The sequence below is a fragment of the Manacus vitellinus genome, unplaced genomic scaffold (assembly GCF_001715985.3).
Source record: "Manacus vitellinus isolate BGI_N305 unplaced genomic scaffold, ASM171598v3 scaffold_10_pilon, whole genome shotgun sequence".
NCBI lineage: Eukaryota > Metazoa > Chordata > Aves > Passeriformes > Pipridae > Manacus > Manacus vitellinus.
Window position 1 is genome coordinate 19,205,495 of NW_021938838.1, and position 23,646 is coordinate 19,229,140.

The 23,646-nt window shown below is 46.3% G+C and overlaps 1 protein-coding gene across 1 annotated transcript in view; it reads right to left on the bottom strand.

The window, feature by feature from the left end:
* WTIP (WT1 interacting protein) overlaps positions 1 to 19,594 on the bottom strand; it is a 54,637-nt gene extending 35,043 nt beyond the window's left edge. The window contains exon 1 of the mRNA XM_018086489.2: positions 19,498 to 19,594. Coding sequence (XP_017941978.1) covers positions 19,498 to 19,543 — 46 coding nt within the window. The 5' untranslated portion in view covers positions 19,544 to 19,594. The remainder of the gene's footprint in view (positions 1 to 19,497) is intronic.
* Positions 19,595 to 23,646: the final 4,052 nt, after the last annotated feature.

Sequence of the window (23,646 nt, forward strand, 5' to 3'; positions counted from 1 at the left end):
CTAACCTGTGGTAAAATCCAGATGAAAATGTGAGTGTTTATCATTCTGACATGTTTGTAGCCCAACGTAAACTCTAGACTCCCCTCTGCAGTTCACCTTAACCTGCCATGATGTCAAAATGAAAAACTTCAGTATCTTCCTGAGGGTTTTGCCTCGTGTCAGTGAGGCACTGAAGGGAACAAACCCCTTCCTACCCAGCCTTTGCTGCCAGCCCCTGCCCTGGGGCAGGTGATGTGTCTCCCCTGGGGCAGGTGATGTGTCTCCTCTGAGCACCCCCAGCACTCCCCCCCCACAGCCCAGACTGGGTGGGGAGGTCGTGGAGGGCACATTTGTGCCCCAGCCCCTCTGCAGGACTGAGGCTGTCAACCTCCAGCAGGAATATGGGGATGGATGGCTGATATCTTCTGTTACACCTTGCTGGAAAACCCCACCTTTCTTGGCAGGGTATCCATAATCTCTGTACCATGTTTACTCCACTGTGGAATTCTCTTCCTTTCTCTCTCCTCCTCCTCTTCAGTCAGGTTATTTAACCAAGAGGTTGCTTAAAGCTGCAGAGACGAGACGATCTCTGACCTCTGGTACTCTGGCAAAGCCTTCCTGTGCAGACTGTGTTATAAACTTAGCGGATACTTTCAAGCTTCCATATAATTTGCAAAAGTTAAAATTGGCAGATGTTTCCTTTCTGTCCCACTTACATATTTATTCTATCCCATACCACCCATCAATTTCAGGGTTAACACATAAATTATTTCCACAGAGCTCTAAGAGAAGAACTTATGTTAAAAATGAACTTGCAAAAACGTACGCCAAGTATATATTTAAAAACAGAAATACAACTGCTTGCATCAATCTAATAGCTATTTTGGGCCAATATATTAACATATATCTTAAAATATATTACTTAATAAGCCAGCATGTAGCCACACTAACAAGAAAATGTAAAATAAAGCTCCAAATGTACCTCAATTTAATTTTTTTTCACCCCAGAGCTGGGTTTAAAAATGAAAAAGAAAATAAAAAGTGGAGAACAAGGGCAGAGCAACACAGACCACTGGGTAAAAACCATGAGAGGCCTTCCCACCACTTGGCAAGCTGGGAGGGCAGAGGTACAGCTCTTCTCCCAAGGTAGCTTCCACTGTGGGAAGCTTTCAGCATTCCATGACAGACCCTGCTCGTTATCAGCAAAGAATTCCACTTTTCCAGCTGCTGCCTGTAAGCCAGGATTTAAAAGAGCACTTGTCTTATCATACTCTCCCAGCATCCCAGTGCCAGTCTATGGCAGAGTAAATCCACCACCAAACTGCAGCCTATTCCAGCCTAAGCCCTCCTGACCTCCAGGCAGGACACAACCTCCCTGAGCAGCCTTGCTGGCCTCTACCCATTGTGGGTGTTCTCACTCAAGCTCCAGTAAGAACCAATGTCAGCAACAGGGATCCATCCAGTGTGGTGTCCTGTCTCCAGCTCCAGCCAGGAGTGCAAGTTCACTGGGAAAGAGAATTACAAACAGGGCTCACACAGGCCCAAGTGTTCCCAAGAATAACCTCTCAGCTTCCAGCAGCCAGCACTTAAGGCCTTCCTGCACCACAGGTTGCATCATAACTATTATGTTTAATAGCCTCCCTGGACCAATCCTTCTTTAATTTGTCTAATTCCTCCATGAGATCATTTATACTCTTGGCCTCCACGCTGTCCCTCCGGCAGTGAGTCCCACGACTTCCCTGTGCATTGTAGGAAACATTCCCTTTTGTTTGTTTTAAACCTCTGCTGATCTCAAGCTTCTGTTGCATCCTGAAGAGCACAGAACACGGCAGCCCCCGCAGTCACCCCCCAGCCCAAAGAGCTCTGTAAGCCAGAGCCTGACATCCAGCCTCCAGCTGCACCTGGCCATGAAGGGGATGCAGATCTCTGGCACAACTGTTGTTTTTATCCAGCAGCATTCTGAGACTCTGCTCAGGTCTTTGCACAGCACAGGAGTGGGCACACACAGGTGGAGTGGAGAGTCCCTGACTCAAAGTCCACCCTCTGTGCCTGAGGTCCCTGCAGGAGACAGGACCACTCTCCTGAGTTCTGTACTGCCCCAAGTCAATAGAAGCCTCTGTGAGGGGTGAACTACTCTAACATGCAACAGGAGGGAATTTCTATGGGAATACATCCAGAAGAAAAAGACACTGTATTCCAGTAAGACCAAAGGAAGGAGAGAAAAAAAGAAATAAAAATGGTATTTGGTCCCTCGTGCCACCTGGACATCAGAGCAGGGCAAGAACCCACCTGACAAACAAGTAGCAAAAGTTGGGCAAGCTTGTTGAACTGGGGGTACGACAGACCCCTCAGCTGCTACCAGGTTCTTCCCTGCAGGTCACTGTTCTCTTCTTCATTCAAGTTCAGCCTCAACTAAAAGCCCCAGCTCAGCCAGGCTCTGCAGCAGATGAACAGGAATGGGACCAAGAGCAGGAGCAGCAGCCAGGCTGCTGGATGTCACCTCTGCACGCACTGAGCTGCAGCATCACCTCTCCCAACACACACAACAGCATGCTGAACAAAAGGAGTGGACACAGCCCAGTCCTGTGGCAACATGCAAGAGCCTCAAGGGAGATGAGCAATTTCCCTAAACCATCTTCTGCGCCTCAGAAAAACAAGAATGGATTTGCACAGTTCACTGTCTTCCTCCCAGTAACACCACATGAGTCAGCACCCCAATGAGAGCAGCATCAAAGGGCACTGCTGCTGAACCTAAACATGCCAGCAAGGCTTGGTTTGAGTCACATCCACAAAGGGTTCAGCAGCCAACACCAGTGGCACCCGTGTGTTGGTGAAATGAAGCTCACAGTGCTCAGTTCTCCTTCCCTTGAGACAAATCTTTGAACAGATTGCTGAGATCCACAGTGCCTAGATGTCACAGTCTGATGAGACTGGAATGTTTACTAAAGAGGATGAGTTATGAGGTAGACCAAAGTTCTCTCTCTCAGCAATTGTAAATTCAAAATTAAGGGGCTTTAATCGAGGAAGTGGGGAAAAACCAGAAGAAATAACAACCCTTTATTAAAAGATATATGTATGTTGGCAAAAACAGTAACAGAACACAAAAAAACTAGACAGTGGTCCTAGAAAAACCCAACAACCCAAAAGTCTGGATGAACACGTCCCTGTCCCTCAGTGCAGCCCTCACCGTGGCGGGCAGGGGCACTGTCGGGCTCTGCGGTCACTGCACAGGGAAGGGGTCTGAGGGGTCTCAGATCGCGGGAGGAGCCAAAGGAGAGCGGAGACCCTTCCCCAGGGGGAGAAAGGCAGAAGGGAAAGCAGCTCACCCCTACGGGACTCGCTGTTCCCAGATGTCCCAAGGCTCTCCCCTCCTCTCCCAGCGAGCACAGACCTCTCCGATGAAGGACCCAGCAGGTCCCGGCGGCAGTCACGGGGCAGTGGTGGCACAGGGCCAGTGGTCAGGCCTCACCAGGACCAAAGAACCAGAGAAACTGGCTCCCAGGCTTCTCCTCCAGAAATGCCCAAATACAGTCCCTGTCTCCGTCCCGGCGTCTGACCTGTCCCCAGTCCCGGTGGTCAGCTCCCCAAATCCCCAAAACCTTCCCCCTCACTCCAGCATTGATGGGCCATTAGCATGGAATGCAGCCTGGCCAGCCATTCCTTTGTAAGGCTAACTGATTCCCTTCCTCCCTTCCCTATTCGAACTCTGTTTCTCTTACAGGGAAAGAAAAATTTCTCTCTCAGATTTATAACCTATAACACTAGAGATGGCATCTTGAGCAACAACTGTAACTCTTTTCTTCATGGGACAATGGAAGAATGTGTCAGGGAGTGGTCCTTGGGTCCAGAAGTGCCAAGGCAGCTTAGAAAGGTTAGTACAGACTGAACAAATAATACTCACAGAATGGCAAAGTATTAAAGCATCTGCCAGTTTTGAAGCACATTCTTTGGGTTTAGATTATTTAGCAGTAAATTTGGAAGTCCTGCACAGAGAACAACTCTTCTCTTGCTCGCACTAGTGAACAATTATACTGATGTTAATAATTACTTCAGATTTATCCTGTGTGACTTGGAACAAAACCTTGCTAGGACTTTAGATACGTGTTTTAGACAATATTCCAGTGTGCTTTGCTGTAAACAAGACTGAAAATTTTCAGTTGTTGTACTGAATTACTGAAATGAACTGGGATTTGCTCAACCAATTTGAAATGTAATCAGAGATCAGCCTCCCTGGGCTGTCCTTGATATTTTGTGGTGGACTAACCACAGCTTCCTGCAACAGGTCACATTAGTACTAAACCCACAAGCAGCTTTCAAGCCAGAGAGCTGGATAGGTACAGCTCCTGACAGTACACTCACTTCTTTTGGCACTCAGGTACAATAAGGATATTGTTCCTTTAATGCTTAGCTTTCCTTTTAAGAAGTATGTGAGATTTCAGCCAATGCTCCGCAACGATTAGTTCAGGATGAATGTACTTAACTCAGAATTTAGCTGGAAAGGGCCCAAGTAGATGCAATCAATTTTCTACTAAATCCACTTCCTTCCTCTCTTCTCTACCCGGCATGAGACATCAGCTCACCACTCCAGCCAGTGGTGACTGAGACAGTGCAAACCTCTGCCTTCAGCCATGCTCTTATCAAACCTGGTTATGTCTTTCCATTTCCCCTGGTTTTTGGGTTTGGCACATCCTGTTCACTAGCCCAGCGTTTGGGCTTGGGGGGAAAAGGCTCTAGAAGCAAATATGAAAAAGCAGCTATCTAGTAAACCACAAACCCCAAATGTACTGACTGCTGTGACCCCCAAAGTTAATCACTCAGAACTGCACAGGATCAGCTGCAGAGCTCCACTGATAAAGGACAATTTTCCCCTCTGCACGACTCTCAGAGGAGCCTCCCCCAGCTTTCAATGTGCTGGCACTGTGTGTGGATGTGCCAGCTCAGTGTGTGACACCTCTGTGTGTTGACACCGAATTATCTCCACCAGCATCAGCTGAACACCACAAGACTTGTGGGAGAGCAGCACCAGCCCCTCTCCCTGAACCAGCCTCATGGCCTGGAATAGCACAGTCATAACAACAGGGATGATTTGCTACTTGAATTTAACCAGGGCAACAAAAAAATAACATCTGTTCAAAAACAAGGTTTAGAAAACATGATCTCTGGCTCTCACCTACATGCTTTCTTAAGAATTTAAGTAGATGATTTCCAACCTCATTTTCCCAAGTGTATACATTCTCCTTTGTTAAATAACTCGTGCAATCAGCAGAACAAGTCCTGGTGGCTCTGCATTCTTTAGGCTTTCTTCCTCTAGAATGGTGATGTCCAAACGTTTTTGATGGTGCTCCCCACCAATAAATAATGTTTGCACATGCACCCTCAGGATGTGTGTATTTATAAATTATATACATCTACTAGGGAAGTATTTTCTTCCTGCACCCTAAAGGACCATCTTGAACACTCTGTGGGGTGTGTGGACCCCACTTTGGAGACTGCTGCTCTAGAGACCACTGGACTGTTAATACTGATTCAGTAAATTGTTTCCATGGGTCTGAATTTATACTGCCAAGGTTCCTACAGCTGGTAATCCACTGACTCACTCAGTGCAGTTATTTGCTCTATTTCCAGGAAAAGTTTTGCAGGGAACACAATTGGAAGAGTGGCAGTGCAGAGCACCCAGGCAGCCAGGGGAGTGATGTGTACTGAGCTTGTCACTGTATCTCATTTAATGTCAAGACACAGCACATTTGTGTTTTACAACACATTGACAGACAACCACTGAGACATAACAGTCAGGGATCAAGAATGATTCCTAAATGCATTCCTGCTTTTAAATATGCACTTAATTCAGATGCCTTTCACTCTGTACAGGCACAGTTAAAAGAGCTGCAGGTATGAGTGGCTGTGTGCTGGCACAGAGTCCCTGCACAGCCCTGCTGAACCCACCAGCCACTGCTGCTGCTTCTTACAAACATACTTTAAAAGGGTCTCTCCTCCAATTCTTTGCCTTTTTCTTGCCTAGCTCACCATTCACTTTTGTTGCTACTACTCCAAACACAGTGCAAGTTCACAGGAGTTTGGCAAACAAAGAGTTAAGGCTGGAAGGTTTTAGGCAAGAAACTCAGCTTGGGGGCTGGGGGAGAGGAGGAGAAAGCAGGAAGCCTAAGGGGAATCCAGAGCAGGGAGCACTGCTGGAAGGCCCTTCCCCAGCCCCGGAGGCTGCTGCCTGACCCAGGCCGGGCTGCAGGAGCTGGACAGCGGGAGCAGGCAGGGGGTGATGCACTGCCAGGGACTGACCAGCTGGGTCACAGGGGAGGAGCAGGACCAGCAGATATGGAGGTGAGGATAAGGCTGTGTGGGGCTGTGAACAGGAAGGAATACAGGGGTTTGTGCATCTCTAGAGGGAGTCTGTGAAGACAAAAAGCAGCAGGACAGTGCACAGAGCAGCGAGGGACCCCCTGGCTGAACACCCAGCACTGCTGTGCCACCTGCACTCCATGGGATGAGGGGGCAGAGGGAAGGGAGGGTCTCAGTGGGACTTAAACCTGGTTCTCCAAGCCTGCCCCAAACACCACAAGGCAGCAACTGCTCATGGGGGACTTTGGGGATGACTTCACAAGGCCCCAGTGAGCTCACAAACAACCCAGTTTACTGTGGGGTTTAAACCCCATCGCAGAGGCCACGACTGTCACCAGCTGCCCCTGCCCCCTCCTGCCCCAGGTTCTCCTCTCAGACAGCACGAGGTGACCAGAGCACTTGCCAAACAACTGGGTAGAAGATGCTTTGAGGATATAAACAACACTTCCTGCCTCCAGCAGGCTCCCAGGCTACCACACCTCTCTAGTCACACACAAACAAAAACTTAAACACACTAAGCCAAACCTTCACCTGTCACACAGCTGTGTGGGACACGGCTCCAAGACCCAAATGCCCTTTGCCATTCCAGCTTGCAGGGCAGTCGTTCATCACTCAGAACAGCAATGTTGGGGGTGAAATGTTGGGGGTGAAATGCTGAAGCCCCTGAGCACCCACCACCCCAAACGATGGTAGGGGGTTATTCTGGCCCAGGACCACAGGACACGAACCTGTTCACAAGCACTAAATGTCCATGAGAAGAGGAACAAGAGGACCAAGTGTCCAACAAATGCTCAACACCATTCCCAGAGGAACCCCTCCTCACATGCCTTGAGCCTGCTGGGATGTTTGGGAGAGGCAAGGAACACAGAACTATACCTATGTTATCACACTCCTGCCTCCTCCACCACTTGAAGAAGGGAATTCTCATTAATTTGGATGTTGAACCAGGGGAGCTGGTGAGCAAGGCAAGGAGACAGCCCATGTGTACCAGCCTTAGCCTGCTGTCCCCCCACCAGCCCAACACCATTTCCAGTCACAGCCCAACACCACAGTGTGTCTGTCACAGGATCTCTGCTGGCTGCCCACCTGTGCCCCATCCGATACCTGGGAACTGCCCCACGGAGCCAACAACCCCAGAAATGGAGAAGCAGTGACACAGCTGGGCTGGGCCCCGGCCACCACAGAGGCACAGCAGGGGGCTGCTGCTTCAGGTTTGTCTTTAGAAAGCATTTACTGTACCTAACTCAAGACTGTGGGATCCAGTTTACAAGCCTGAAGATTTTTGTGTCGGTTCAATGCAGGGCATCCACGTACAGGTTTCACGCCGGTAAAATACTAAGAATTTCACAGTAAAACCATAAAATAATTCCCTAAATTTTCTGGCATGGTGTTCATAATCAAAGCAGTATTGCAAAACTACCTGCTTTTTATATAGCCACAGGGAAGTGGCTCACCTGGGGCAAACCACAGCAGTGATGTCAGTGTGAAGGTCCTGCTGCCCAGCTAAGAGCTCACACTGCTCTCCACAAAGTCAGGAGTACTTCAGCACTAACTGAAACTGGATTTGGCCAAGAGAGATGATAAATCTAAAACGTCCCAGCAGAAGCTCTGGTCAAAGGTAGGATTTTCAGGAAATGAGATATTTATTGGAAGAGGGGAAAAAAAAAAGCTTTCTGGTCAAGATCAAATTTACTGAGTTTCTTCCTGTGCTGTGTTTTAAGGAACAGAGAAGAGTGGGTGGGAACAAGAGCTCTTCGTTACCTGAGTTAAAACCAAACTAAAATTTCCTGAGAAGTCCAAGGGTAGGAGAAAACATCCACTGCTGGTAAATAACTCTGACCTGTAGAAGTCAATTTACCAGGACCAAGCTGGTCATTCTATACCAGTAAGTTATAAGCAGGCAAAGCATTCAGGTCATGTAAATACCAGGGGTCACCAAAGCACTTTCCTTGGTGCCCAAGGCCAGCCCACTGCAGCTGCAGTCGGCCAATCCTCCCGAGCCCCCTCATTTCAAGCAGGAAAAATGCCTGGTTGTTTATGTAGGATTCCTGCCAAGCCTGGTTCTCTGATAAGCTTCTCTGGTGCATTTGTGTCTCACATCCGACTCAGAGTCCTCAGAATACTGGAGACAGCATTCCTTGGATACTGAAAATAAATTAAAAACACAACACTGGGCTTGGACAGAGGAATGGGAACGTTATTGACGTGGCCCAGGCACTCAGGGCTCTGGGGAGCAGTGCTGGGAAAGCAGTCTTTTTAAAATGTTACATTAGTCCATGTATTTAATGACATATAATCCTAAAAATGGTCCCCCATAAACTGTAAATACGCATTATTTGAGTAAGTAATTAGTTTCAGTAGCATGCTGCAGCAGCTGTATGGCTGGGCTGCCAGACACTGCAAGTGTTTCCTCCAGCAAATGCCTCTATTTGTGATATTACAATAATTACTTACTGATTTATTGAACTTCTCACTTCCCCAGTTCTTTGACCTCAGGATCTCCACATAATTTCAAAGTATTAATGAAAGCAGCATGGTGTCACCCATGTGAGGGAGGTGACAAGAATTATGTCCACATGGAGCAGACAGGCTGAGTGATCTGCCCAAGGGGACAAGGAACCCTGTGGCAAGTGGATTAAAACCCCATCCTCTGACTCACAGGGCTGATCCACCCCTTGGTGGCCACCAACCCATCAGTCCTCTAAGAATTTGTTCTCTTTGCCAATTTGGTCCTTTGCCAATACCCTCTGCCAGGAGGAAGCCTGAGAGACAGAATGCTGAAGTTTGCTGCCACTGTGTATCTTATAAGTGTGAGGACAAACTTTAGCAAAAAAAAAAAATTGAATCTTTTATTTTGTTTTGTACGTGGCAGGATTGTTATGGGAAACAGCTTTTCTAGACCCACAAGAGGTAAAAGCATCCCTAAGGTGAAGAGTAGCAGTGAAAACCTTGATCTGTAAAATGAATTTGTAAGGTAAATCCCAGGCTGCTTTCTGATGTGGAACTCCAGTGTGTTTTCAGGCCACACAGACATGTTTCCCTCGAAATAAGCAGTAAACAAGAATTACTGTTAAGGCTGAGTTTGTAACCCAGCCTGGACGTGCACCAGGTGCAAAGAGAGTCCTGTCAGAGAGCACAGGAGGATGAAGATAACAGAAGCAACAGAAACAGATTTCCTCTTCACACCTTGTCCTTTGCCAAGAGCTCCTGACCTTGTTAGGCAGGACTTGCAGAGCTGGACTGAGAGGTGCTGTATGGCCTGGCAGGAGAGGAGAGGTCCTGTCACTGCACTGGCACCAGGGAAGGGACACAACAAGACCAAGACAGGAGACAGAAAACAGGTAACAGGAATAAGAACAGAAAACCATCTGGAAGTATGGAACAGAGCTTTGCTGGTGAGAAAGGACAGACTGAAGTTGCCATGGCTGCAAAGTGGTATAATCTCACCTCCTTGATATGGGGATGATGAACTGCCAACAGTTTGGAGTCCTTAGACCCTGGGAACTCAGGGATCCATGAAAAGCCTAAGATATGCAAAACAAATCAAAATGGGAAAGTACCAGGGTAAAATAAGATTTCAAACAGTGCCAAAGGCAAGAAGACAAGCTCCCTATTTTCTGGAGAAAAAGGTACTGACATGCAGATAAGATCTTGACTAAAGAAATCCATTGTGCTTGTTGGAGATTAAAAACAAAAGATGCCCACACAGAAATAACAGTAAGTCTGAATTCTTCAGTATCAGAGCAGGCACAGGCCAGAGCAAATGCAGGCAGAAAGAAGGGAAAAGAGAACCCCTGGGAGATGGAAATCTTCACAGAGGATGCATCAAAAACTGAAGTTCAATCCTTCCAACACACCAGGGAAACCATCAGGTAGTGGTGGCCCACAGAGCACACCCTGGGTCTGTCCAGGGTGAGGTCACCCAAAGGCAGGACAAGGGAAAGGTGGAGATTCCCCCAAATGACAGCAGAGTATCCAGGTGATCCGTGGCCATAGGGCAGGCTAAACACATGGGAGTCTGAACATGTTTGTGTACAGGGACAGGTTTGTGGCTGTCACAAAATTTACTGAGACAGGCCCTGGGAAAGAAATGATCAGTTGGTTGTGGGTGAGAAAACAGATTTACTGAGTGCTGAAGGACAACACTGATTATCTGGCAAGTGTGGAGATAGAATAGATTTATTCTTGAAGAAGTGATGATGATCTATACTAAAAAGAAATTATTTCGGAGTTTGCAGGTTTAGTTTTCAGATGAGTAAAGATCAAGGACATCACTAAAGCATAGATTAGGCACTTTGCAAAATACACAAGGACAACATAGAGCAGAAACTTAGGTCATTAAAATTACAGGAAGCCAAGCCTGTGCTTCTCCTTTCACTCACTCTCTTCTTCACTTTTCCCTTCCACCTGTTTTCCCGCTTTGTTTTTAGGTAACACTTAAAAATTACAGAACCTGGAAATGGGAAACAGAAACATCTGTTGGTAATGCCAGTGACTTGCCTGTGCTCTGTTCTGGATTATCTGGATTTCTTCCCCTTTGAGAGATGAACTCAACAGAAGCCCAGGGGAGTTTATTCTTCTGGAGAAAATGAGGTGTGTTCCAAAAAACATTTTAAATGGGCAGAGGGGAAGGCAAGAAAAGAAGAAAAACAAAAGAGTTAAAGGAAAGACTGAACACCCAAGAGATGTGGGTTCCAGATAAGACAATTGAAACCTGCAGATAATAAACACTGACAAGGAAATTTTAGCAAATCTTGTTACATGAGGAAAGAGGTGACATTTCAAACCCACAAAACTGTGCAAGTTCTCTCTCTCTGTTTTTATTTACAGAAATAAAAAACAGAGGCAGAAACCTTGTTAATTAGAGCATGGTTTTTGTACTTTATGTGTTTTCCAAGCCCTGAAAGGATCACAGGTGCCGTCAGTGATTGGTTTCACATTATGAATACAGAAATATTGTGGAAGGAAAACATCCATGGTCAGTCCATCAACACAGAGAAAAGTTTCCGTCATTAGTTGCCAGGCAACCCCCACCAATTAAAATAACCATCAAATGCCACACATTTCATGCTGGAATCATTAATAGCAGAATGCAATTACAACCTTTCAAGGAAACAAGGAGACAGAGACAAACCACCAGACAACTACTGATCACATGCCCTCTGATCATCAGGAACAGGGAGTGGAAATGTTTCACAGCTCCCTTTGGTCAGCTCCCCATCACCATCACCCTTCCCTGGGCATCAGCCTCCAGCTACCACAGCCACAGCAGCCCTCAGAGACGTGGAGAGTGACACTCTATGCTATACACACCCCCCACAACCAAGACAGCTTTAAACACATGCATCTTCAAGTATCTGAGATGTCCCCGTGGAAGTAAGGCCAATCTGATGAGCCACCCCCAAAAAACCAGGTTCTCTCCTAGAGCTGAACTAACTTAATTTAAAGTAGTCACAGAATTGAAAACATCTCCTGACATAACACCTCCTCCAGCAGTAGAGTCTGTAGAAGGGCCACAGCACTGGTCTATCTAAAGCCCAGCACACAGAGCAGTGCCCTGCTGGGCCAGAGCTACCTGGGATAACAGACAGCAATGCAGAGAAACTACAAAGGGCCTCCCAAAATATAAACCCCAATTAAATAAATTCTAAATAAAGGAGATGGTCAGAGCATGGTGCTAACAACACCAAGGTTGTGGGTGTGATCCCTGTATGGGCCATTCTCTCAAGAGCTGGACCCAATGATTGCGGGTCCCTTCCAGCTCAAACTGTGATCCCATCTCAGACACTTCTGATGACCCTTTTCCCATCCCATTGTTTTTGTTCTTCTAAAGCCTGGGGTATTATCAGACTAACCAGGGATCAAGATAAAGAAAACACTCTTCTACCAATCAGTACCCAAAGGTACTGGGGCTCTTACATGGGTTGGCGTCCAAGTTTGACTTTTAATCACCGGAAGATTACATTCCTTTGCTGAGACTCATTCATGGTTCAGTGTTGCACAAGGTGAGCCTGGACCATCTGAAGGCAGCTGTCATCTCTGCCATCCACGGCCTCTTCCTGCAGCCAGCACCTCCCTTCCCTGAGTGCTGCACTGGGGGTGTCTGGGACTGCAGTTGCAGACATACTTGGAATAGCTTCGAACTATCTGCCTTGATAGGTGTTAAAATGGGAAGCGTGGGGCTGAGCACAGGCTGTGCCTTATCCCAGAGCAGCAGGATGAGTCAGGCAGAGCTCTGCCCTCCTGCAGCACTGGGAGTTATCTCACTGACACGTCTACACCAACCGCAGCTTCCGCGGCACCAAATCCTCTGCCCCCTGCTCGTAACCAGCCTCCCACTTCTCCACACTCTTTGGCTTTTCCTGTGAATCATCCCTCCAAGGATCTGCCCCACATGCACCAGGACCTGCTGCCAGCTCCAGTTAGGGCTTGGAAAGCACCAAATGTTCAGGTGGCCATGGAACCAACCCAGACACTGGGCTGAGATGTGGATGAGCAACAATGGGAGTTGTGCAAGTCCAGGGCACCCAGCTCTCACACCATGGGGGCCACGGAGGAGTGTTCCAACATGCACAGCACTGAATCACTGTCAGCCTGTCTTCCCTGAGCACCAGGTATTAGTCAATGGCTCTGGCAGGATCACAGAGCAAAACTCCCACAACTTCAGTCTGCTCCAACAGACTGTGGTTAGAAAATGGCAGTGAGGAGTGTGCAGGGACAGTGGCTACCCAGCAGACCTTCACTGCATGGCAGTGTACCACTCACAGCTATGCTCATCAGCTCCTCACCCTGAAGTGCTCTAGCAGTGTATCTTTGATGCCCAGAAGAGTTGCATAAAGCAGCTGTAGAAAGATGAACAGGTACAGAACCTTCAGCTGAGTCACTGCCAAGTGAGCCACGAGCTTAAAAGCCCCTGACACAAACACACATTTGTACCACTGCGACTACCAACTCCAAATTTTGACACTGAATTTTGTTTTATGTGAAAATCACATTCACAGACAATTTAAGGCTACAAAGCAAGTACTAGCAGTGTGCGATTTGGATGCAGCGACTCATGCCAAACTTAGAAATATACCGTGGGGACACAACAAACACGAATTGAAAATAAATCTTCCACTGGGAATTTGGGTATTTTAAAAACTCACCAACTGCTGATAAATATACACTGAAGGGACACAGCTCCCTTAAGATGTTCTATGTCTTACTACCACCAAGAGCAAGCAAAGGTTTGACTTGAGGCAGCAAATACGCAAAAGGCCCTTTCCAGTGCCAAGAGGAACTTCTCCCAACAAGCTGGGACACGAGCAGCCTCCTATTAATAGACATGTACATGCAGTAGCACCGAGACTTCAGACAGAAGGGAGCTGTTGTCTCGAGGTGAAAAGGCAGGTTGTGTCCATGAACCAATTCCCCTCTCACCTCAGCTGGAGGGCAGGGGCTCATTCAGAGGTGCCCTTAACCCAGGTAACAGTAATACTGACACAGGTGTCCCAGCTGGGCTGTCCCTCGCCGGGATCCTCCTCCCAGAGGCTGGTGTGAGTTTGAGAGGGCTGGACAAAGGCTGGGGCAGCAGCAGTGCCTGTCACCAGCTGAGCTGTGACACCTCCCTGAGCTGCTCCTTAGATCTGAACTGCTGCATGAACCTCCCTGAGCGCTCTGGTCGGTCAGCAGCTACCAGGTAAGGAATGAGCTGCACACCCTCGGGATACACAGTCTGCTTTCAGCCTCTGATTGATCGTGCTCTGACTTCCTGTGCCTCCAACCCAGCAGCAAAAGTGCAAATCAAAGACGAATGGCCCGTTCAAACGTTTGCCTTCGTGTAGGAGAGCGGGACACGTCCCTGATTTCTGCGGTGAAATACATCTCAGCTTTGAGAGCAGGGACTTCAAACCCTCAGCTCCACAAAGCTCATTCCCTGACCATCTCCTGCACCCTGTGAGTAACAAATAACAAACCGATATTCCTCATACTAAAGATTTATCTTACTGCAGTTTCTACAGTCGTTGCCACGGGATTAAAATTTTCAGCCTGCAAAGATGCTGTGGACGGCGTTATGAGCTGCAAACTGGAGGCACCAGATAAGTTATCTTCTTTAATGAGCATCAAACAGAGCCCATTAATTCCTGCAACTGTTCACCTGCACTTAGATCACACAAGCAATCTGGCATTATAGCAATTATTCTTCATGAAATCCTGTCATGCTCTGAAACACTATCAAGAGGAATTACATGATGAGCTTTTCAGGCAGACATTTTTCAGCTCTTGTCTTCCATAAAAAAAATTTGCAACTGAACTCCTGCCAAAGCTAAGATTTTACACTCAACAGAAGGGACAGTATGTTGTTGCCTGAATTAATATCTGTTATTTAAGATTCAGCAAAACATGCTCACATATGAGTAATATAACATATTTAAACACAGCTAAGTGTTTTGTTGAATCAAGGCCTAAAAGAGGTTTTACTGGTGTCAGGGCTGAGAGGGAATCTACATTTAGAAACCATCCTAACAAGCTTCAGTTGTTTTCTCTAGGAGATTGAGGATAAAGGTCTACATTGAACTACTTGATCCCAGGAAACCAGATCACTTTGGCTTTTACCTTACCTGAAGAGAATTATCTGACCTCTGAAAAAGAGCTATTTGAGGAGCATGGCCTTTTGCAGAAGCCAACAGGGGTTTACACAGAGACGTGGCAAAAATTAACTGACAGAGTTCTGAGATGCTGAACTTGCTCAGCTCCAGGAGCAAGGCTCAACTATCCAGAAGCCACTGAACACACTGGAGAGGCAGAAATGCAGCACATAAAACGTGCCTGATAAGTAATTTACTTTTCCTTTCTATTTTTCTTTTGACCTCAGGTCACTGGTGAAATTTGCTTTTTTTGAGGAGATCCTGTACAACTCTGAATCAACATTACTGAGGTTTTTTCCCCAAAGTTGCCAGAATGTAGGAAGACAATGAAGAGGTTTACCATCTGAGCATTTTACCAAAATGCCTAAAGGGGACAGAAGTCTCCTGTTTATTTACTTTGTATTTGAAATATTTCTCCATTTTTCTGTGTTTGCGCCCTCAAGAACTAATCACCATCTCTGCAGGAGACCCCCAAAAGTCCACCCTTCCATCCTCACACCCCTACCCTGGGCAAGGCTGGAGCTCTCACAGAAGTGCCCATGGGTGTATTTTTGGTTTTCCTCTTAACTGCAAGGAAGACAAACCCTCCAGCACTGCTGTGATATGTGATGGTGGGAGTGGGAAAGGACAGCCAAGGAGCGAGCCCTCTGTGCTCCCAGGAAGGCACGGGGGGGCCTGTCCTGCCACACGCTGCCCTTTTCACCCAGGGCACCCTGACAGACAGCACCTGGCACTGAAACCAAAGATCAGCTCCAAGAAGTGCCTAAGAAAGGGCTCTGACTAGGGCAGAATTTCCACTTCTCTGCACAACTGCACTTGTCTTTGCTGAGTTGAAAACACTCACTGCCAAGTGATGAAATGAGGCCTTGGAGGCTCCATCACTCATTATCACATTTCAGCCTGAGTGGTCTCCAAACCACAACTTTTCCCAAGGGTTTGAAATATTATTTTATTTATTTTTTAATTGTAGCTGGTTAAATATTGGGCCCTTATCTAAATCAGATGTCTTTAGGTACAGAATTATTGTTTTCGATTATTGCCTTTTACTCTCTACAGCCATTATATGGAAAGTAAGACTGAAAACTGCTGGAGGAAACTTCAGGTCATTGTTATTTGGGGGGGAAAAAGAAGGACAAAAGAAGAAAGGCAATCTCGTGCTCTTACTCTCAGATTTCTAAGCTGTATTTGGTTGGTGTAGCAAGGCTTTGGTGGTGAGAGAGCTACAGGGGTGGCTTCTGTGAGAAGCTGCCAGAAACTCCCCCATGTCCAGTAAAGGCCATGGAAGGGACCCACTCTGGAGCAGCCTGTTCCTAAGGACTGACCCCATGGAAGGGACCCACTCTGGAGCAGCCTGTTCCTAAGGACTGACCCCATGGAAGGGACCCACTCTGGAGCAGCCTGTTCTCAAAGGACTGACTGCATCCCGTGGGAGGGACCCCACACAGGAGCAGGGGAAGAGTGTGAGGAGTCCTCCCACTGAGGAGGAAGCAGCAGCAGAGACAAGATGGGATGAACTGACCACAGCCCCCATCCCACATCCCCCTGCACTGCTCAGGGGAGAAGGTAGAGAAAGCTGGGAGTAAACGAGAGCCCAGGAAGAAGGGAGGGGTGAGGAGAAGGTGTTTTCAGATTCAGTTTTTATTTCTCATTATCCTATTCTGATTTGATTGGTAATAAACTGTGTCAGTACCTGGTGACTGATCTCTCCCTGTCCTTATCCTGACCCACAAATGTTTCATTGTGTTTTGTCTCTCCATCCAGCTGAGGAGGCAGTGACAGAGTGGCTTTGGTGGGCACTTGACACCCAGCCAGGGTCAAGCCCACACAAGTAAGCACAGAACTGTTTTAGGCAGAGAGAACCATGGCCCTGCTCCACTCTCCTGCCAAAGGCTCAGAAGGAGCACTAGTGTGTGTTGTGACCCCTCACCTAACAAAGATCATTAATGATCACCCAATTACCCAAAGCTCAGCTCAACTTAAAACATTCTGCAAAGGGACATTTGGTCTTAATTTGAAAACAAAGAAGAGCAGAGAATCTGCCACTTCTCTTGCTGTTTCCTTCCAGCAGTTAATCATCTTCATTGTAGAAAAACTGTCTCTGATTTCCTATTTGAATTGTGTAATTTCAGCCTCCAGAAACGATCTCTCTTGTGTTTGTCTCTAGTACATATGAGACCACTTTCTAATGCTGTTTCATGGGTATTTATAAGCTCCAGCCACATCTCCCTCCCATAATTTCTGATACCCAAAATACACTGGGGTGTCATGATTAGCCCTTCTCCAGCCTTTAATCATCTATGTAGGTGCTTCTGGACCCTCCCTCTCCAGTTACCTTCATCCCTTTAAAGGTGGGCACCAAAACTACAGCGCAGGTTCCAGTGTCACAGAATTAACTCCCTGTTCACAAACAGCAGTACTGTAAGAAGTTTCCATTTGGTAGCTGCACTCAAGGGTGCAGTTCTCACAGAAAGACCCTGCATGCCAAGTCTGGATCTACTGGCACTGTCCCGAATCACTCCATGGGCTGCACGGCCCCAAATACAGGAAGAAACAGAAGAGTAAATGCAACACCCTTTTTCCAGCTATGCTCATTTTGATACTCCTTCAGAGCTGAGCTGAGAGGAAAAGCTCTGCTTTTGACTCCCACTTGTTGTAGATGAACCCAAGCTTTGATGAAGTGTTTCACCTGCACTCAGGCACTGCTGCCCTGTCAGCAGCACGTCCCCCTCTGCAGTGCCCCGTGTAAGGCAGTCCCCACACATTCCCCCTCCATGGCATGGACCATCCAGCCCAGAGCAGCACAGAGAGGCTCAGAAGACAACCTGGAGCACTGTTTCCTCATGCCTTTGGTGACTCAGCGTGAATCACAAAATTCCAGGGCACGCTGGGGTGGGGCACAAAGAAGCTCCAAACAGACATGTCTCGAGTCGCCCTATGGGAGATGTACACTGGCCACACACACCCCACCAGAACAGTCAGAAGAGCTTGTTGTGCTTTTAAATAATCAAGTTGTGTTCGTATTTTGCCGTTAAAATACATTTCTTGGCCCTTACACATTTTACTAAGGAACAGAGTGACCTGCATACAGATCCCTGTGGTAGCAAACTTGCATCCTGACTACTTCAAAACAACATTTCTGCCCCAGAGAGGAAGCTGGAACTCACCCATGCAATTAGGTTCGGTTAATGTTGGCAGTGAGTGGATAGATATTATCCACTATCATATTTTGTAATCCTCAGCTAAGCAGGATGCTGCTCACTTTGGGAGCCAACAAAATAGCTACTCATTCACTGTCAGACTTGAGCAAAGTCAAGAGTGATCCCTGAAGGTTTGGGATGAGTTCATCCCAGCATCTGGTAATGGTCCACAGTCATTTCTAAAGGTCGCTAAATTCTACAGTCAGGTTGCAGGTTTATTTAAACAAATATTTATCTCTACCTCAGGAGAAAAGACAACACTTCTCCTTTCACAAGTGAACTTTACAATGGTCTTTTGATTATCAACTTATTTGCTTCTATGCCAATAATCTTTGACTCTTTTCCTAATCCTTAATTAATCCTTTTTATAAACAATTTCCACTTGGCATATTCTGCTCAGAGGGAATCTTTTGCTGTGTATATGTATCACAACAAGACCTTCAACATCCAGGTAAATATTTTCATATATCAGGAATCTAAGTAAATGTGTGCATAAAGCATAAAAAATTACCTGACTCCTGAAAATTGAGCTCTCATACTTCCCTTGAACTGGGTGGGAATTCATGAGCTCTCAGCAGTTACAGACAAGACACTGAGGAAGTCTCTAACTTAAGCTCACAATGCTTGACTTAAGGCAAACAACTCTGAAAGTGCTGCCCTGAATTTTCCATGTCCTGTTTCCCCTGGCAAAGCCACGGCTTCCCCAAATCACACACAGAAACATCACTTTCAGATTAAAAAGGAAACCTAAAAAGGTCCTAAGAACAGCATGGAGGAGACAGTGATTTACCACCTGGTCTTCCCCTACAAAAATAAAATTCTGTAATAGCATAAGATATTTCAACATGCAGTTTCTATTTGTTCTTGACACATTTGAACATAAGAGAACAATTTCTGACCATTGGGTATACATGGAAGTGACAAATACACATGCTTGACTAGAGCTGCATTTGCAAATAGAAAGAGACAAAAATATGTGTTTGGCTGCACAAATCTGTCCCTTTTTTCCATAAAAATGATACATGCACTTTACAGTTCCATAAACACAAGTGATTTAAAGCATATAGTGCTTATAACAACCAGGTTGAAGCCTTTTTGCAAATGCAGCCCTTAAAACAACCAAACACTATTTTTCTGGGCTGCTGCTTAGGAAAACACCATTGAACGCTTACAGATGGCAAATAAAAAAAAAAAACAACTTTTGAAGCTGGAGTCTTGCGTGGGAATTTTGCCTGAGGAAGTAGGCAAGATGAGGTCTCACCCTGTGCACTGGTTGCTAAAGGAATATATATAACAAAAGGAAGCCACATAATAAGGCTACGGTAGATCTGACTTACCACAAGAGCAGCACGTGAAGCAGTTGGTATGATAGAGGTTACCCATTGCCTGGCAAGCCTGGCTCGCTCCATACACACCTTTTCCACACTTTATACAAATACCTACAAAACAGAAAGACAATCAAAGTTAAAACCCTCAGCAGCTCCTAAAAACAGCTCCAGGCTGTTGATTCACAACACTCATGATACCCCCCATCAGGCCCTAAATCAACGAGCTCCTCACTCTGAATAGATTCAAGTACCCAAGAGAGCAGCAGGCGGCTGGAGGGAAACAAATGCCTGGAAATTAACCCAAAATTAAGGGGGGCAAGCCTCTGCTGGTGTTTCAATCCATGGAGACTGAGGCTAGCTAAGACAGAAATCCAGAGGAGGCAGGTGCAAACAGAAAGGAGAGAAAATCTACACTCTCTGCAAATAACTCAGCTTACCCAAGAAATAATTCAGTGGCACCTTCACAACTAAGTGCTCCACCACATTACATTCAACAGTCACTAATAAAAGAACAATTCAGTTCAAACCCAAAAGGTTTCTCTTTGCCCCTCTCCAGAAATGCTACACCAGGAGTGTTGGTCCTCAGTGAAAGCCACACAGTACTGCAGGAGTGGATCTATCAGCCACATTTATTACCTGTTCAACTCTCTGTTCACAGAGCATGTAACCTCCCAGACAAAACCTGGCACCCTACAACACAGAAGAGCAAAGCTTCTACCTTCCTCAGGGCACAAATGCTGCTGGAGTGGGGTCAGAAATTCCCCTTTGCTGCCCAGGCTGCCCTGGGCGATGCCAGGGATGGCTCCCAGGAGTCCTCAGCAGACCAAAGCACAAGGAGCCAACACAGCACTGGCAAAGTCAGTGGTCAGCTCCACACATGGCAGACTCACAGGGAAGGTCATGATGTCAGTAAGCTTTACAAAGAGGTGATTTTGAGGTGGTTTGGTTATTTTTGGTTTTTTGTTTGTTTTTTTTAAAGCTGTTTCCTCATAATTATAGTTTTAAGAGTCTATTGCCTATGCATTTATTTCTACCTATGCATAACCTCTTTTAAAGCGAAACCAGAGCAGAGAGATAATTCAAGAATCACTTTGGTTCTGTATTCCCATGAAGAAGAAATGAAACTGTGGAGAATCCACAGCGTTCTGTCACACACTCAGAACTACTGACTTTTAAGTTTTTCTGAGATGTCCACTGGTCTCTATTCCATTGCAGCAGGACAGTACATCTCAAGTCAAGGCTGTATGATCTTTTCTTAAATACTACAGTAGAAAATAAAAAAATTGAGATTTTTTTGCCTCACACAACTCTAAGACACTGCTGTGTTCCATGTGCTGTTTGAGGCCCTATTTCTACAAATGCATGCACAAGCTTGACATTAATCACTGGCATCAACAAAACTGCTAATACACCCAAGAGCATAGGAACTCAAGAATATACAACACTGGGCTTTTATCACCCAGAATTCTCCCCTGCTGTGCTGTGAACATTTTATACACATCCATGGAAAACACAAAATCTGGCCATGCCAAACCAACACCATTTTTAAACTGAACTGCTTCAGGGCAGTGCAGCACAAGCACAAACACCTGTAGGGGCTGTGCAGGATGATCAGGTTAAATGGGATGCTGGCAAGTATATACACAGGACTAATGCCAATACTTAAATGGAAAGACCATTCATTAAACCATGGGTTTCTTGGTGTCTATACCATTAATTCCCTTATTTCACATCATGAAGGGAGATTAGCCTTTCATTCAATAGCTCAACATCCTGGTACAGTGTTGCCATTTTAGACTGTGAACATATTTGTCAAATGAAATGATAATTTAAAAAAAAAATCTAATAATTACTATTTTAAAGTATTAAACCTGATTTCAGTATTTTAGTGAAGCAACAACTATAAGTTTAATATTAGCAGCTAACAATGTCCCAAGCTAAATGTGTAATACAAACTAGCTGCCAACTAGATCCATCAGTTTATTGCAAACAAAGTGCTAAGAAAATGCCAATCCTTAGGCTAGCTCAGCCCTGACAGGAGAAATGGGAATTTCAGAACATTTGTTGCCTTATCCAAGGCTGCAATTTATTTATTTATAGCCAAATGTTATGGAAAACCCCTGCTATTTGCCATGAGTTAATGGTTAACTGATCAAAGATGGCTATTGATTACTGTGGGCACTGTGATTGGAAAAGGTCCTGCGAGGCAGCAGCTGCAGGAATTCCTCCCAGCAGAGCACAGCACCCACCAACCTGCTCTGTCCCATCCCATCCCAGGAGCTCTGCAGTGATCCCAGACCCCCAGACAGGGCAGGAGGGGCTGCACACCCCCAGGGAACACGAGGTGCACACCTGGAACAAGTTTCCTCTTGCTTCTGTTCCCTACTCAGTGTGAGGTTTCAGTTCACTCCTGGTAGGGCAGAGAAAAGCCCTCCCAGAGCTCCCCAGATACCTGCACGCTTCTTGCCCAGCTTTTGATGCCAACCATGTACCTGGGGACTGGCAGCTATTGACAGTCTGACTGTGAGGTTATGCTGAGAGACCTATAACACCTACATTTTCCCATTTACACTTCATACTACCCAAAGAGGAGCAGAAATCCACAGCCTGTAATTCTCTGGCATTTCTGTCTATGAGCTCTCATGTACAAATCTACTACAGCCCAAACTGCTTTGATAAATGAAAGTTATTACCTCATTTCTTTGCCATTGCTCCACTGAACCATGAGCAGCAGAAGAAGGATTTATTGTGGATATTAAACTTGCATTGGCCTCTCCAAGCAAGTGATTCGTTAGGAGCAGCTGTCAGTTTGCTAACTTGTTTGCTCTAAGAGACCAGTCATTAACTCCAGGAATGAGTGACCATGGAGATGATTAGCATGCTAAAAAAGCCTATGTAAAATTCCACAAGTGTATTCTGGAAAATGTATATGCAGCTGCAGTGTGAGTGCTGTGAGTTCATAAGTGCCCAGGAAAAGCCCTGACTACATGGCAATTCAGGTCTGGTTTTCCACCAGTCACAGCCCAGACTGCACACTGCAAGCTTGTGAAAGCCTTGACAAGAACTACATCACTTTTTCCCCCCCATATTTAATTCCCAAGCTTGTTAAAGTGCCTATGAATAATGTTCGACTACAACACAAGCATGTCTTGTTTCTGACACTCCACTTGACATGACTTCAGATCAACCACTTCAGCCTTTATAGGATTCCTTGCCCCTCCCAGCACCTCTGTTTCAAGCAGTCAGCTGTTACCTCCAGCCCTTTAACACATCAACTCTTAGTTTCCACCCAAGTCATCATCAACTCCCTACAGTTTGCCTGAGAAGGAGCACAGAGTCACAGCATTCCTTGGCTGCAGTGGTGTTTGCATCCTCATAGAGTGTTTAACAAAAGAGAGAGACTGAACAAACACACTGTGGGCCACAGCAGCAGATGACCAGCACAAATGATATAAAAAGGAGCTCCCAGGGACTCCCTGCTGGAGTTTGCTACAGCACAGGGCCAGTGCTCCCCACACCTTTAAGCAGGCCACTTCACTGAGCCTGAACAGCAGTCAGAACATCATCTCTGGACACCAGCCAGGAGAACCTCCAGCACTGTATGGCAGCAGAGCTGTCAGAGGCACGGTGCTCTCTGGGTAACTCATGCACCACCAAACACTACCGTCAGCACCAGCAGACAATCAGACGGGTATTTTCTGATGTAGGCAGTGATTCTGCTCCCAACTCGAGCCCAAATGCAATGCATTATAACAAGCCAAGTGTCAGCAACAACCTAGAGAAGGTGTTAAAGCTGTATGATTTGCTTCAGTGTGTAAGAGTTCCCTGTAGCACCCTATGAACCAGAAGTTGTCCAGTGTACAGCTAATCCTGAGATGCTCTTTTGACCATGCCAGTACAGGGTGGTACTTTGTACAGACTTCCCCAGGTACCCAGAATTAGGAAAAAGGCTGTAGAAAAAGGTTAAATGCAGAATGTAACCTGGCAGGTACACAACCACCTTTTGGCCAAGCTCTGTCCTCAGACACACGTGGAATTCAGGCTGTGCCTAATGCCATCCTTACGTAACCTGAAGGCAGAGGTTTAGCACAAATGCAAGAAAAGTGGTACCATATGGCCTCTCAACTTCAGCAGCAGCAGCAGCTGTGGGAGCCAGGG